The sequence below is a fragment of the Sorghum bicolor genome, chromosome 9, assembly GCF_000003195.3.
Source record: "Sorghum bicolor cultivar BTx623 chromosome 9, Sorghum_bicolor_NCBIv3, whole genome shotgun sequence".
In the NCBI taxonomy this organism is placed as follows: Eukaryota; Viridiplantae; Streptophyta; class Magnoliopsida; order Poales; family Poaceae; genus Sorghum; species Sorghum bicolor.
The window spans coordinates 34,492,970-34,509,628 of record NC_012878.2 but is presented as its reverse complement, the minus strand read 5'-3'; the positions used below and the strand labels follow the sequence as shown (position 1 = coordinate 34,509,628).

Genomic DNA, 16,659 nt, shown 5'->3' with positions numbered 1-16,659 from the left:
TCCATCAATCGGCGTTTGAAGAGGGGATGAATGCCCCTGGCTGCGTTCCCGGCTCGGTGGAGAAGAAGGGGGAAGACGCTGACGTGCGGGCCCCACGGTGCAGCGAGAGAGAGAGGGGGAAGAGTGAGCGCCGACAGGCGGGCCCCACTATGCATTGAGAGGGGGAGAGGGAGAGGGCGCGCTGGCTGACCGCGCGGAGCGGGCCGCGCCACTGGGCCACGCGCGCGCGTCACGGGCGAGGGGCGGGACGCTGGGCCACCACGGCCCAAAGCCAGGGGTGGGCGCGGGGTTTAGGCCGGCCAGGGTTTGGGGCTAGGCCAGATTTGGTGAAGGAAAAAAAAATAAAAATAAGAGAAAACTCTTTTATATTTTTCAGAGCTATAAATTTGTATAAATTCCTTTCAATTTGATTTTTAAACCAAACAACCTAGTCTTACGATCAATCAAAATATTATGCACCAGCATGAATGCAGCATTTCATGTTTCTAGACCTTATGGTTTATTTTAAATTATTCCAAAAATTGTTATTTTTCCTAAACAATTCTCACATAATTCATATAATTATGCCAAATTGAATACTATCTTGAAAATAAATTTTTAGGGTGTTACAAACCTACCCCCTTAGGATGAATCTCGTCCTCGAGATTTGGATGGCTCAAAAAGATGAGGGTACTTAGATTTTAAGTCATCCTCTCTTTCCCAGGTTGCTTCATCTTTTGAATGCCTATTCCACTGTACTTTGCATATTCTTATGACCTTGCTCCTGGTGATTCTTTCTGCTGTCTCCAAAATTCTTACAGGATATTCTTTATAGGAAAGGTCTTTTTGAACATCAAGCTCTTCCAGAGGTAACTGTTCTTCGGGTACTCTCAGACATTTCTTAAGCTGTGACACATGGAAGACATTGTGAACACTAGAGAGTTGCTCAGGTAATTCCAGCTGATAGGCGACTTCTCCTCTCCTAGCAATGATCTTAAATGGTCCCACATACCAAGGAGACAACTTCCCCTTGGTATGAAATCTCTTGACTCCTCTCATAGGTGAGACCTTGAGATACACATAATCTCCTATTTGAAATTCCAAATCCCTTCTCCTTGTATCTGCATAACTTTTCTGTCGAGACTGTGCTATTTTCAAGTTCTGTCTTACTGTGTGTACTTGTTTCTCTGCTTCTTGCAAAATCTCAGGCCCAAAAACTTGACTTTCCTCGGTTTGACTCCAAAATAGTGGTGTCCTGCACTTCCTGCCATATAATGCCTCAAAAGGTGCCATTTTGAGACTCTTCTGATAACTATTATTATAGGAGAACTCTGCATAGGGCAAACTTTTGTCCCAACTCGTCCCGTACTGCAGGGCACAAGCTCTCAACATATCTTCTAGTATTTGATTGGTCCTTTCTGTCTGGCCATCTGTTTAAAGATGGTAGGCCGAACTAAAATTCAATTTTGTATCCATGGACTCATGTAGTTTCTGCCAAAAGTGTGATGTAAACTGTGTCCCTCTATCAGAAACAATTTTCTTCGGCACCCCATGTAAACACACAATCCTTTCCATGTACAATTCTGCCAACTTTGCCCCGGAATAGGTAGTCTTGACAGGAATGAAGTGAGCTACCTTGGTTAATCGATCTACAATGACCCAGATTGAATCGTATCCTTTCTGTGTTCGAGGTAGTCCCACTATGAAATCCATCCCAACTTCTTCCCACTTCCACTCGGGTATTTTCATGGGTTGAAATAATCCTGCTGGTCTCTGGTGTTCTGCTTTTACTATTTGGCACGTATCACATATAGCCACATATTCTGCCACATCTCTTTTCAAGCCATACCACCAATATCTTTCTTTAAGGTCGAGGTACATTTTAGTGCTACCCGGGTGTATAGAATAGGCTGAGTCATGAGCTTCTCTTAGAATACTCTCTCTAATAGACTTTATCTCGGGTACATAAATCCTTTTACCAAACCATACTATTCCTTGGTCATCCATGTGGAATCCTGGTGCCTTACCAATCACTATCCGTTCAGCGATATCTTTAATTGTCTCATCTTCCAGTTGTCCTTTACGGATATCTCAATCTAGTGTGGGCTCCACCTCCAATTCCATAGTGTTAGCCACTATACTCAGGTTTAGATGTTCAAATTCTTCGCACAACTCCCTAGGTAACTGAGTCACATAAGCCATATTAACATAGCTCTTTCTACTCAGGGCATCTGCCACTACATTAGCTTTACCCGGGTGATAGTGTACTTCCAGGTCGTAGTCCTTAATCAGTTCCAACCATCTTCGTTGTCTTAAGTTCAAATCAGACTGGGTGAAGAAATATTTTAAACTCTTATGATCTGTATAAATCTCACATTTATGACCAATTAGATAGTGCCTCCATATTTTCAGAGCATGCACCACGGCTGCTAACTCCAAATCATGGGTCGGGTAGTTCAACTCGTGTTTCCTTAACTGTCTAGAGGCATAGGCCACCACTCTGCCCTCTTGCATCAGCACACAACCAAGACCTTGCCGAGAGGCATCACAGTAGATAGATAAACTCTTAGTGATGTCAGGTAAGATGAGTACGGGGGCAGAAGTCAGTCTCTTTTTCAACTCTTCGAAACTGGCCTGACACTCTTTGGACCATATAAATTTGGCATTCTTTTCTAGAAGAGAGGTCATTGGTTTGGCTAGCTTAGAGAAACCCTCAATGAATCTTTTATAGTACCCGACCATTCCAAGGAAACTCCAAATTTCACTCACATCTTTAGGTGGTTTCCAGCTTAACACATCCTGAACCTTTTTCGGGTCCACTGCTACCCCTCCGTTAGAGATGATGTGCCCAAGGAAAGATACCTCTTTTAACCAAAATTCACATTTACTAAGCTTAGCATAGAGTTGATGTTCTCTAAGCTTTTGCAGCACCAATCTCAAGTGTTTCTAATGTTCTATCTCATTCTTAGACAAAACAAGTATGTCATCAATGAACACAACCACAAACTTATCAAGGTATTCCATGAATACTTTGTTCATCAAATACATAAAGTAGGCTGGTGTATTTGACAACCCAAAGGACATGACTGTAAACTCATGTAGTCCGTATCGAGTCACAAAAGCAGTTTTAGGGATATCAGATCGTCTTATCCTTAACTAATGATAACCAGACCGAAGGTCTATCTTAGAAAACACACAAGCTCCTTTCAACTGGTCGAACAAGTCATCAATTCTAGGGAGTGGATACTTGTTCTTAGTTGTAACCTCATTAAGCGATCTGTAATCTATACACATTCTTTGTGTCCCATCTTTCTTTTCTACGAATAACACTGGTGCTCCCCAAGGTGAGAAACTTGGTTGAACATAACCCTTATCTAGCAACTCTCTTAATTGCTTCTTAAGTTCTGCTAATTCATTCACACCCATTCTATATGGTTTTTAGCTATGGGTGCAGTTCCAGGTAAAAGTTCAATTATAAACTCAATGTCACGGTCAGGTGGCATACCTGGCAGTTCCTCAGAGAATATGTCCGGATACTCATTCACTATCCGTATGTCCTCTATTGATGTCCCCTTTAGTTGATTAACTGTATAGTATTGTTTAGCTGACATGCTAACCTCTACCTCAATTTGCTGACCTGAAGGTGTCATTAACTGAACTGTTTTGCTATCACATTGTATAACTGCCTTTCTCTATTTCAACCATTCTATACCCAGGATAACATCAATACCAGAAGTTTTCAAAACCACTGGGCTAACTGTAAACTCTACCCCCCTTAAGGTGATGTTTACTAGAGGGCATCTAAGTGTAGCTTGCATTTCTGCCCCAAGTGAGCTAACTATCATGGAATTTTTCATAGCAATCATGGGTATATCATATTTCTTGACAAATGACTGAGCAATAAAGGAATGTGATGCACCGGAATTGAATAAAACTGTAGCGGGGCTTGAGTTAACTGGAAACATACCGAGCATCACGTCCGGTGCCTCCTGTGCCGCCTCAGCTGTCACATGATTTACCCTGCCTCTGATATTGTTTTGGGCCATCTTCCTGGGGCACCTATTGGAGTAGTGTCCTAGCTCACCACAGCTGTAACATTTGTTATCATTGTTGGCATTTGGTGCTTTTGGTGCACCAGTCTTTGGTGGAGCATTGGGAACATTTGTTTTTACAGGAGCATTATTAACTGGCTGCTGACGTTCACTACACCACAACCCTTAATCAGCGACTGACTTGAAGTTGTTGAAAGGGGTGTATAGCAATGGATAATCCATTGCTAAAGGCTATAGCAATGGATCCCCACAGTTGCTAATAAAGCCGTCGTTGTATGTGTACAGCGAGGGACATCTTATTTAGCAACAGACCGTCTGATGGTCGAAACTTTAGCAACGGACAATATGTTAGACCTTTTAGCAACCGACAGTTCATTACTATAAGAAACTTTAGCAACTGATACTCCATCGGTCTTGATTATATATTAAAAAAGCTATATTTGACACTATGTAAATTAGGCCAAACATTCAGAACCAATACAATATTGGGAATATATTATACGAATTGTAACACCCTAGGTGTTAAGCATGCACTTAGCCTTATCAAAGCAATGCATAAGCATTTTCATCAAGCATAGCATCATGAGCATGTCATTCATCCCAAAATATGACTTTATGTGCTTTATTTCATATGTTTTAATTAGGCTAAAAATTTGGTGCTTGTTCCTAAAAAGGTGAAATATTCAAAATAGGTTGATTTATGTGTGAGAAGGATTAAGAATATTTTTGTGCAATTTTTGGAGCTATGGAATTTGAGAAATAGAATTTATACAAAAATTTCCAAATTGAATTTATTTGAAAACCTAGAACTAGTTTTAATTTGTAATTCAAATTCTATTTGGAATTTGGTCTTGCTTATTGAAACAAAGTTGTAGAGTTTTTGTTTTGGAACAACTTTGATTTTGGGAGAAAGAGGTGAAAATGATTTTAAATTGGTCCAAATGAATTTAGAAAAGGGATTGAGAAAAGAAATTCAAAAAAAAAATGGAAAGGGGCAGGCGCTGCCGGGCCAACCCCGCTCCCCTTTCGGCCCAGCGAGCGGCCCGGCCTGCTCCCCCTCCCCCTCTCTCCTGCGCGCGCAGCGCCCGCCTCGCTCCACCCGGCGCCGGCCACGTGGCGGCCATACGCCGGCGTTGGACGCGCCGCGGCCGGCCTCCAACCCCCCCTGGTCGGGACGCCGGCTCGGGCTCCCAGGCCATTTCCTCCCTCCTGTCGCCCGCGTCCCTCTCCCTCTCCTCCCTCCGCTCACGCAGCGCAGCAGCGGCAGTTCCGCCGCACGCCATCGCTGGAGAAAGTCCCGCCGCTCGCCGCCGACCGCACCAGAGCTCCAAGCTCACCGCCGAGAGCACCAGCGCACTCGCCATCGCTGCGGTAAGCCCCTGCGTGCGCTCTACCAAGGTGAGAAGCAACCGTGCGTCGAGAATAGCTCGCCGGAGTTGCCCCGAGCTCGCCGGAGTACTCCGCCGCGACGGATCTTGCGATATCCTGCCTGGTTTCGCTCGCTCTTTAGCGCGTTAGGTCCGTAGCTCGATGGGCAAGCTCGGAGGAGCTTTTGCGCGCGCTCTACCGCACCGAAGCGGCCTGGCCACGGCGAGCAGCACCGCCGTGCCGCCATGCATGTTCGTCGGAGGTGTTCCGGTCATCCTCCGGCCAATCCGAGGGTACCTCTGGGTGCGCCTCGCTGAGGGGAGCACGATGGTGCTCACCCCGTGGCTGGGAACCTCACCGCCGGCGAGATCTGCTCGTCGGAGGTGAGCTCCCTCTCGGTCTCGCTGACTGGTGGGGTCAGAGGCCCACTGTTAGTCGCAGGGGGACCCCGGTGGGTGTAGATCCGGGTGTGCTTAGCCTTTTTCATCGGTTTTCTTGAATAAATGTTTTCCAGAAATTGATTCAAAACTTGTAAAATTCATATCTTGAGTTCTACAGCTCCAAATTTGATGAAATAAATTTTGGTGTGCTCTATATTTCCAGATCTACAGTTTGGTGTGATTGCATGTCATGTTTGAGTAACTTCCTGTATGAAAATATTTAATCCATGTTTTTGCTAAACTTGGAAAATGCATAGTAATTAAAATATGGGTCAGAAAAATGTGAAACTTGATTTGTTGGCTCTGCATGTATGTTTTCTCACTAGGAAAATATTGATGCACATTATTTGGTGTATAAATGAATTTATGGTAATTTAAAAGCTTGCATGGCAGTAGTTTATGATTTTTAATAAATATTTGGATCATGCAATTAATCTGGAAATATGAAATCATTTCCCCAGTGAGTAAAAATATGTGGATGTTTATTTTGATATTATACAAATTGTAAAAATATGAAATCTGCTGTTTGACACTTACACCACAGTAGGGAAATTGTAATTGCCTTTATGTAATAATCTTGTGATTTTTGTGGGTCAAAATAAGTATTCAAAAATTATAAAAAATTTACAGTAGACTTTATGCTTGACTGATAGTCCCCTGTAATTTTTGTGGGATTTGTTGATGAACAGAACTGCATGCAAAATTTTGATGGCCTAGAAATGAATAAAGAGAATTATGATTTGTTATGTATAGGTTAAATAGAATAAGTTTGGGTTTGGTGTATCTTTGAAGCAGCTTGTGGATTGCTGGTTACACTTGAAAACAACTTGTAAAACAGAATGAAATAGATGTTTAATTCAATTGTCTGTTCTTGGATGATGTTGACTACCTTGTAACGAGCATGACCCAGTAAATTACCGATGCATCATGTCATGATCATTTGGTACCTTTTCCTGCAAGCATTTCCTCGGGCATCTCGCACTCCACTCATGAGCACACATGCATCATACAGGCTCGCAGGAGAACGAGGTGGGACCCGAGGAACCAGAGGAGATTTAGGAGCAGGAACCTCTGGAAGCACAGGAGTCCGGAGAGGAACTGCCGGAGTGTCCGGATCACTGACCCAGCACGTTTGAGAAAGGCAAGCCCCAGAGCATTCTAAGTCTCCCTATTCTCACTACTTATATGGTATATTATGCTTGTGCTATTATATTGCATATAAGTGATAGGAGTTGGTTGATACCGTTGATGCATTGGTTTTCCTTGATATCACCCCTCGTTATCTACCTTGTCCTATGTAGATAGGTGCGGAGTCTATGCTTAGCTTGCTTAGTCCGGTAGAAGTCGGGTGATTTCCTGTCACCTACGAGATATAGGTGGATACCTGCTTGATTAAGCTGTGATTGCTTTGGGAAAAGAATAACCAAGTGTGGAATGGAACTGGAGACCGGGCAGGTTATTATGGTGGGTTGGCCATAGTGCCCCTGCCTGTGTCGATTAAGGACCGATCGTTGACGGCCCTCTTGTCATGTTGAACGCATGCCCCACACTTAGCTGGAAGGATAAGTCGTTCCGACCGCGAAGCCTGAGCACTATCCGGGTCGGGAATCGAGCCGCCATGCGCTGTATTGGTGATGGTTGAGGAGAACGACGAGGGCGCGACGCGCAACCGTGGTATACCTTGGATACCTCGGTCGCCGGAACGGTCCTCGGGTACTGGCGGTGCCTGCCGAACCTGCGAATTGGTCCTGGATAGTGTAATACGGTGATCTGTAGCTCACTTGATCAGTGAGTGTGGTTTGTGTGGGGAATACCTCGCCCGCTGGTTAGAAATCGATTCGAATCGCCATCGCTCCTGGATAGTGAGCACTTGACATGAGCCCTGTCCTCGTAGTAAGGACTATGGAACACTTGGGTTATAATGTTGAATGGTTCTAAGAAATGCTATGTTGAGGTACTATCATAACACTATACTTGCTTGTGATAGTGCAGGTGCAAATCTAGATATTAGGTAATGATACCTTCAACTTGAGCAAGTTAAAAGAAGAAAGACTTATGTAGGTTATAATAATAGAATTCTGTGGTTGTGCAAAATGGTCGTCAGCTACCCCACTATATAGCCTTCATGATCCTTGATGAGTCTTTATTTTTAGTTTATGACGGGTAAGTCTAGCTGAGTACCTTCTCGTACTCAGGGTTCTACTCGCATGTTGTTTTGCAGATGGTCAAATGTACTATGGTTATTGCATCCTCTGTCTGTACCCAGCCATGGGTGATGACTAGACCAAGGGCGATGGTCACTCTGTCTCCTCTTTTGCTGTTGTGGGAATGACCGAACTATGGCACTGTATCAGACTAAATGTGTGTGTTGTATTTTCGAACTATGAAGCTTCCGCTACTTGAAGAACTTGGTTTGTAATAACTTTAAGTACTCCGATGTATTTTATGAATGTTGTAATCTGGAGGTACTTATGGATGGCGACCGCTAAACTTATTACGATCTTGGCTGTTGTACGATGTGTGGTTTGAAATCCTTCGAGATTTCACGGACTACCGGGATTATATGGGCTTAAACCTGACGGTTTTGACTATGTAAATGGTCACTGATAGGCTTAATCTCTTATAATTTGGTCGGTTCTGTTACACGAATTTGGAATGACATTCACAAATGGGCACATTAATCATACTCATTCATTTATATGAAATGGGTACTACATAATCATGTCACTAGAATAGCTTGTTAACATCAACCAAGCTGACATACAAGCATATGTCATGAAGTTGTACAGCAAATATTGTACCACGTTGGTGTAGTGGTAGCTAAATACAAAAGCTAGCAATTATTATGAGGTTGTACAACAAGCTAATATTGTTGCTTGTTGAGCAAAAGCCACCATCAAAAAGTGATCTAACATAATGATCAAGAGATAGCACCCTTAGGTTCTTGAGTCCAAAAGCTAAACTACCAGGTTGTAGTCCAAAAGAAAGAAAGCTAGCATGTAGTTCACCATAACATAATTCAATGGCTTTCTATCAACAAGTCGCTACCAACAACCTCATGACAAGATCCTACAATAAATTTGCTCCCAGCAACTTCTGTCAACAAGCGTGCACCGCCTAGCGTCTCTAAGATGATACTGCAGCACCTTGAGAAGATCCAGCAACACCTTGAGAAGATCTTATTGGTTACTGACTACAAACCTTCAGCTGTCACAAATATCATTAGTTAGAAACTATAGATACTCGCCACACATTAAAACAAGATAATAGAATCAAGTGGACATTACTCGATTAAATGGCCAAGCAACTGTCATCTGTACAGCATCACCTAGAGTCTTGATATCACCATAAGGGCGTGGCAGTAATACATCACGTTTGAAGACAACATTCACAATAACTTCACAGAATTTTGTTCCAAGAGCCTCACACACTAACTGATTGTTTGGATTAATTGAAACAACAGTTGCCTTAGCCACTTTTCATTACTTGACATGGCAAATAAGATCACATCATTTCCAGTCTAAAGAAGGAGGTGCACATATGAGAAATGGATAAATCCTAGGTTGTGTAGCTATTAAATCACTTGTATAAAATCTGCATGAGAGGTTGAGAAGATTACAAGTCCATCATGTGCAAAGCGCTGGACATCATTCCTTGGTGATGTTATAATGTTCATGACGGGCGAGGCTGCAGGGGCTGCAACCTCATCATCAGGTTCCTCATTCTCTGCATAGTCATGATCTGCATAGTCATCATCTTCTGTACCTTGAACATGCTGATTGGCAAGTTCCTCAGATCGTGGGCTCTGCATCAAGCATAGGAACAACAGTTACAACAAAGCAAATGTTGAATGTAATATGACAAATAGGATAGGTTAGATACTAAAAGTTTAGGTAAGTATTTCTAAAAAAATTAGATTTGTATACTACCATGTGCTGTCTTGAGTTAGAACCATGATGTGAGTTTGTTTTGATATTTAGAAATTCTTGTGCCATCCTTTGCTCCTCCCTTTCTTGCATTTCTGAGATACTTTTTCGAAGCACTAGATTGTCCCTTTCAGCCTTTTGACGTGCCAAAACTTGTATTTGAAGCTTTGTTGATGAGTATGCCTTTAGCCCTGGGGTACCAATGTCTTGAGGAGTTGGTCCTAGACCCAAACAACGGACTCGGCCCCTTGGCTCCTTTGCTCCACAAACAGCAGCAAAAGCATCACCTTGTTGAATTGTCCTATCCATCAACTCCGGATGGGCTTCAATAACTTCTTTCAACACATTCTAGGAAGAATCAATATGTGGTTACTACTACTACTATAGATTGCAGTATGATAATTAGAAGCTTTAATTTCTTGTGCTATGTTATTACTACCACTACAGGTTATTACTACTACAGATTGCAGCAAACTAGTGTTAGTCCACTCTCTCTACAAAAACTTACAATTGTTGATGCTGCTGGCATTAAAGGCACTCCATTTTTTCTTGTATGTGTTTTTATATAAACTTCATCTCTCCGAGGAGGGCGCCCCAGCTGCTGACCCTACAAGTTTTTAATTTCCATAGGTCAAAATCCCCCAGAAATGTTCCATTCAAATGAGATGACATGATGATTTTATGTACCAGTTTATGTGCAGCAGAAGCATAGCTCACACTGCCTGATGTATGAAGGAACTTCAGTTTTGCACGATTGTTTTTTCCTCTTACCGCCAAAGCCTATGAAAATAAGTGTTACATCTGTATGTATCTTTGTGTCTAAAAAATTACTATTGTCTGCATATATCTTAGATTTATGTTGGTCAAAAGAAAATAGCATAGTAAGTTGTTGCTCATGAGCAACAAGGGTTGTGTGGCATTATTACTATATAGGCATTTATCTAGTGTTGAAAAAAATAAGTCTAACAGATTCATGCATATTAGTTAATCCTTACTTGAGACTCAGGAGACCTCCAATATTTGATAAGAGAATCCAATTCATGATCATCTATTCTATGACCATGTAAGTTCTTCAATTGGTCATCAGTCAATGTTTCATCAAAAATTTGTCGCTTAAGTTTTGCCTTAAACTGCTTCCATTTTGCTCCAGCACTAGCCATAACCTAGTCCAAGGCTGCATCATCTATATCAAATCGTTTCTGGACATAAACAACCCAGTCAAGACAAATAAGCCAATGAGTCCAAGGATGCATAATCTGGACAGGCAAAAAATAACCTAGACATGTAACTAGTCTGGATAGTTAAAGCATAGACAGATAATATAAGCATCCTAGAATAATCTTACAGCTAGCGGTAGTAAGTCTTGTAGAACAATATGGCACTCATGACTCTTTAGCCTAAATACCTTTTTCTCATTAACATGAATGTTGTGTCGAATATCAGATGCGTAACCAGCAGGAAACTTTACCCCTTTTAGTATTGCACAAAATAATTTCTTCTCATCAGGACTCATGGAATATGGGGCAGGTGGTATATAAAATTGGTCTTCAATTTCAACCGGGTGAAGGTCACTTCTAATACCAAGAGCTTGAAGGTCCAAGCTAGAATTAAGATTATCCTTAGATTTCCCATCGGTGCCCAGAAATGTATTAACAAAGTTCTCATAGACATTTTTTCCTATGTGCATGACATCATAGTTATGGCGCATCATCAAATCTTTCCAATATGGAAGTTTGAACCAAATAGATCTCCTCTTGAAAATGACTGGTAGCTCCCCTTCCTTGCGTTTCTTGCATCCTGGTTTTTTCTAGATGAATCCTTGCCATAAACTGTGACAATATCTTTAGTACACTCTAAAATTTCCTCTCCAGAAAGTGGAGTCGGTGCTTGTCTAAGTTGAGTTGAACCAAATTTCTGCTCATCAAACCTAAATGGGTGCTCTCCATGCAAGAACCTACGATGACCCATATAGCATGTCTTGGTGCCATTACCAAGTCTAAATGAGCATATATAAGAGTGGCAATCAGGACATGCTGCTTCACCTGATGTAACACAACCAGACACATATCCTAGACCTGGGAAATCTATAATAGTCCACAATATTGCAGCACGCAACTAGAAATGCTCTGCCTTTGAAGGATCATAAGTACTAACTCCATTGACAAACATATCTAACAAATCCTCAATAAGTGGTTGAAAATACACATCCATATTATGACCAGGAGCATGCTTCCCAGGAATCAAAAAGGAAAGGATGAAGTTTGATTGCTTCATGCACATTGAAGGTGGAAAATTTAATGGTATACATATACCGGGCCAAATGCTATAACTAACATTTTGGCTCCTATATGGATTAAATCCATCCGTGGCAAATGCCAGACGGATATTGCGGTTGTCCTTAGCAAAATCTGGATTTTTATCATCAAAGTCCTTCCAAAGAGGAGAATCTGCAGGATGCCTAAGAAAATCATCTCTTGTTCTCTCCTCATCATGCCATCTTGTGAGAGCCGCTATTTTTGATGATAGAAACAACCTTTGGAGACTTTTCTTTATTGGAAAGTAGCGAAGAACCTTCTTAGGAACCCTATACACATGCTTCCCATCGAGACTCTTCCTAACTGATTTCCACTGTGAAACCTCACAATCCTTATGCTCCTTCCAGTAGAGAATGCAATCATTTTCACATGCATGGATACTAATATACCCAAGACCTATGGATTTAATCATTTTTTTTAGATTCATGGAAGTTTCTTGGTAGTGCTGAACCCTCTGGTAATGCATCATTAAGAAGATCTAATAGTAGGTCAAAACTTCTATTAGTCCATCCTCCAAGAAGCTTGATGTGAAGCAATCTAATCAAGAAACGCAATTTCTTATATTTCTTGCAAGTAGGGTACAACTCTTGACTATTGGCTTCTACCAATTTTTGGAGGGCTCTTAGGTCATCACTAGGCTGCACATCAGAACTGTCATCTTCAAAATCCCCTCCATCATCTAGACCTCCAGCTAGGTCCCTAAGCAATTAAGATATTTCATCCTCTTCGGCCTCTTCAACAGGGATAGCACCATCACTATTCCCAGGATTCACATTAGATGAACTAGTTTCTCCATGGAGGTTGCATATTGTGTAACCCCTTAAAAACCAATCACATATCAAGTGTTCACGTACATCACATGCCTCTCTCCAAAATATGTTTGCACACTTTCTGCAAGGGCATAATATCTTGTTTCCTATTGCTGAATTTTTAAATGCATAAGCTATGAAACCATTCACACCTTGTATATATGCCTTGGTGTGCCTACATGGGATTCATTGTGTTAAATTCCATGTTAATACTAGATTAAGTCTTAGTAGTTAAGAAATAGTTCTTGTGTTTACCTAGGCTCATTCTCAATCCATGTTTTATCCATAGACTTTTGTTGGGATAGCAAGAGGCTTTGTTTATATATATATTCTGACAATAGAATATCACACAACAAAATGAACACAGGGCACATCATAAGCACGTAACAAGGTAATCAGGCACTCGTGAACGCAAATTGGTTAAATAAATCTCACCTTTCACAAGTTCCTTTGATCAACAACTTTGAAGTGATGAATGGCAGCTCCTATGGTTGTTTCAGCAAATGGTACAACCTGCAGAAAGCAAAATGACAGTATATTATCCGATGGACATAGGAGACCAAGAGAAGAAATCAGCTGGTATGTGCTAATTAAGAGTTCGCATATTATGTCTGAAGGAGATACGAAGCCAAAACCTGAACATGAACAGATAAATTGTTGGATACACTAAAACCTGAATATAAATAGATAAATTGTTGGATACACTAAATTCCAGACAGACATCACTCTTTCATTTGTCCGAGTTGGAAAACTCAGGTGTCCCTCTTTTGCACTATTTTATTCCAAACTATATTGCAGCCAAACAATACAAAATCCAAAGAATATATGGAAGGCCGGTCGTAATTAACATAGGCACTGCATTTTTTTGCATCATCCACAAAGATTAATTAAGCATATGAACATTACTTGTACAAACTGAATCTGGATCTGGTAGTAGAGAAACCTTGCCTGAACAGTAGCCAGCAGAAGCACCTATTTCATTCAAGAGCAGCAAAAAAGTAGTCTAGACACTACTAATTAAGGTGCTATATACTGGTATGTGATGTAGAAACTTCCAATATAAAGTTATAGATATTGAATTCGTTTAGGGCCTCAAATAATCTATGGATGCTCATTTTAGGATAATATACGAGGAACCAAACTCTAAAATAGGCATAAGTAAGTAATGGGTGGAGTGGTAGCGGAGGCTACGCGCAAGGGGGAGGTCGCAGGTTCAAATCCCATCGGCCGCGTAGCACGCGATTTTTACGCGAAAAAATACGCGACTTGCGACTTTCCTAAGATCCAAATTTTTTCCCTATTTTTATAAAATAGAGGTTGGGTACTAGTGCTCAGCCTATACCAAAATTGAAATCTTTTGATTCAGAATGGCTCTAATGAAGGAACAAGTAAGATGAGTTTTACTGGTCATAGTCATTGGTCACATGGTAATCACAAACCATGTTGGATTCATTGCTTCTTCCTGGATTCGCTACTGCAGACGCAAATCACAAACCATACTATAGATCTAGACATGTATAACAGGATTACAGAACAGAGAATGGAAGAGGAAGACAAGCACCTGGCCGGCTGGGTGTCCAGGGACTGGTGTCGTTCTGAGGGCTGCGTCTGGGGCTTGGCGTCGTTCCTGAGGCCTGTGCGTCGGTGCGCGGTCGGCTTGCTTGGCCACCGGCGCAAGCTTGTGTGGCAACCGGCGGGAGCTTGCCTGGCCACCGGCGGTCTTCCTCAACAAGCTTGCCTCTGGCCACTGGCGGGAGGGCCTAGCCGCTGGTTGTTCCGAGGGCCTGGGCACCGGCAAGAGGGCGTGCGGGCGGTGGCAGCGGATTACGGGGTGGGGGCACAGGGGCCGGCGGCGTGGGGGCGCAGGCGTTAGCAGAGGGTGAGGGCGTCGGGGCTGAGGGTGAATGAGCAGCGGCGGTGGATATCTATGTGACTTAGGGTTTACGGCATTTCGGGCCAAAATTACAGCGGGAACGGCCCAAATTCCGCGCGCGAAAGGAAATTTTTTTTAGCCACCGACCATGAGATGTTGTTCATGATGTTTAGCAACTGACCGTCCAATGCAGAATAAAACAATTATAGCAACGGACCGTCCATCGCCCTATCTGGTTTTAGCAACTGACCGTCCTTCGCTAAGTTTAGCGACTCACCGTTCTATGCTGATTAACAACTTTTAGCAACTGTAGACAGTTGCTGATTAAGGGTTGTGGTGTAGTGGTTGGTTAGGAGCTCGGTACTGCTGCTGCTGTTGTGCACGTTGTGGCTGCTGATTACGATTGACCAGGCTTGACTGACCCTGATAGCATTGCTGTGGATGAGCTTGCTGAGGATTGGTACGAGTACGCGTGTTGTTTCCTGACTGTTTTCCCTGGAACTTCCTTTTCTTATCTTCCATCTGACGGCGTTTGTTCTCAATTACCAGGGCCTTGTCCACCAGATACTGAAAGCTTGCAAAAGTGTGGGATAGTAGTTGGTATTGAAGCCCATCATTCAACCCTTCCATGAATAATTCCTGCCTCTTTTCATCGTTCTCCACTTCTGTGGGAGCATATCGTGACAATTGTATGAACTTGTCACGATATTCAGCAACAGACATACCTCCTTGCTTGAGGGAGAGAAATTCTTTCTTTTTCAGTTTCATCAGTCCGGCAGGGACATGATGAGAGCGGAAAGCATTACGAAATTCCATCCAGGTTATGGGGTCAGCATCTGCATGGCCAAAACGAAAAGAATCCCACCAATCAAGGGCAGCTCCTTGCAATTGCCCCGCTGCATACAAAACTTTCTCTCTGTCATCACACTGTGCGATCTCCAGTTGTCTTTCGATAGCACGAAGCCAGTCATCAGCTTCGAGAGGGTCGGTGGAGTGTTTGAAAACAGGTGGATGTCCCTTCAAGAATTCTCCTCTCATGTCCCTAACATGAGGAGGTGCGTTTCCATTTCCATTGTTCTGCATATTTTGAGCCAGCTGCTGTAGCAGTTGTGTTTGCATCATCATCAGCTGCTCCATAGTAGGATGTGGTGGTGGTGGCACGTCCTCACCCCTCCTGTTCCTCCTAGTGTTGGCCATCTGTACCAGATACATAATATGAGTCTTATATGTCCAAGATACTTAATTTTCAAGAGATATAACATGCTGGAATTATTACCATCTGATCAAGTATGGGATTACATAAGTTGTGAGTACAATGTAGTATGAATTCTGCATTTTTCTGCTGTCCTCACTAAAGCTACAGTGAAGTAAAACAAGCATATCTTTCTCTCTGTTTAACGTCTTACTGCGAAATGTAACTTTCTGGAAAGCTTGGTAATTTTCCGACAACTTTCATTCAGATCACTTCCTCAATTTCTGGCGTTTACATAGGTAAAAACAGGTGACAACTTTTACTGTTCTGGAATTTCAGACTGCGCAGAGAGGTCACCTTGTAGAAATTTTATCTCTCAAACGGTAACAGATATTGAGGTGATTCCAGAGCCAAAAGAAAGATATAGAAATCTATTTTATTCCATAAATTTTTTGTACTTTTAGACCATCCAGAACTCGGGATATACAGTTTTTATGGCGGACTGCTCAGAGGGAAAAACATGGGTAGACAGCAAGATATAAGTAAAACCCAACTATTTATTCATATTATCCTTAGACCTTAGCCCTAATCTAAATGACTGTGGACAGGCCCACAATCATTGAAATCATTACAAAAATCCAACTCATCCATTAAGCATTATTACAAGCATGCATTCACGTAGTAGCAATTGTTCAAACAGTAAAA

At 42.2% G+C, this 16,659-nt stretch overlaps 1 protein-coding gene across 1 annotated transcript; it reads right to left on the bottom strand.

Moving 5' to 3' along the window:
• On the bottom strand, positions 15,087–15,959 carry LOC110430437. Its single transcript, XM_021448115.1, has one exon. It carries the CDS (start codon positions 15,957–15,959, stop codon positions 15,087–15,089), a length of 873 nt encoding a protein of 290 aa, XP_021303790.1.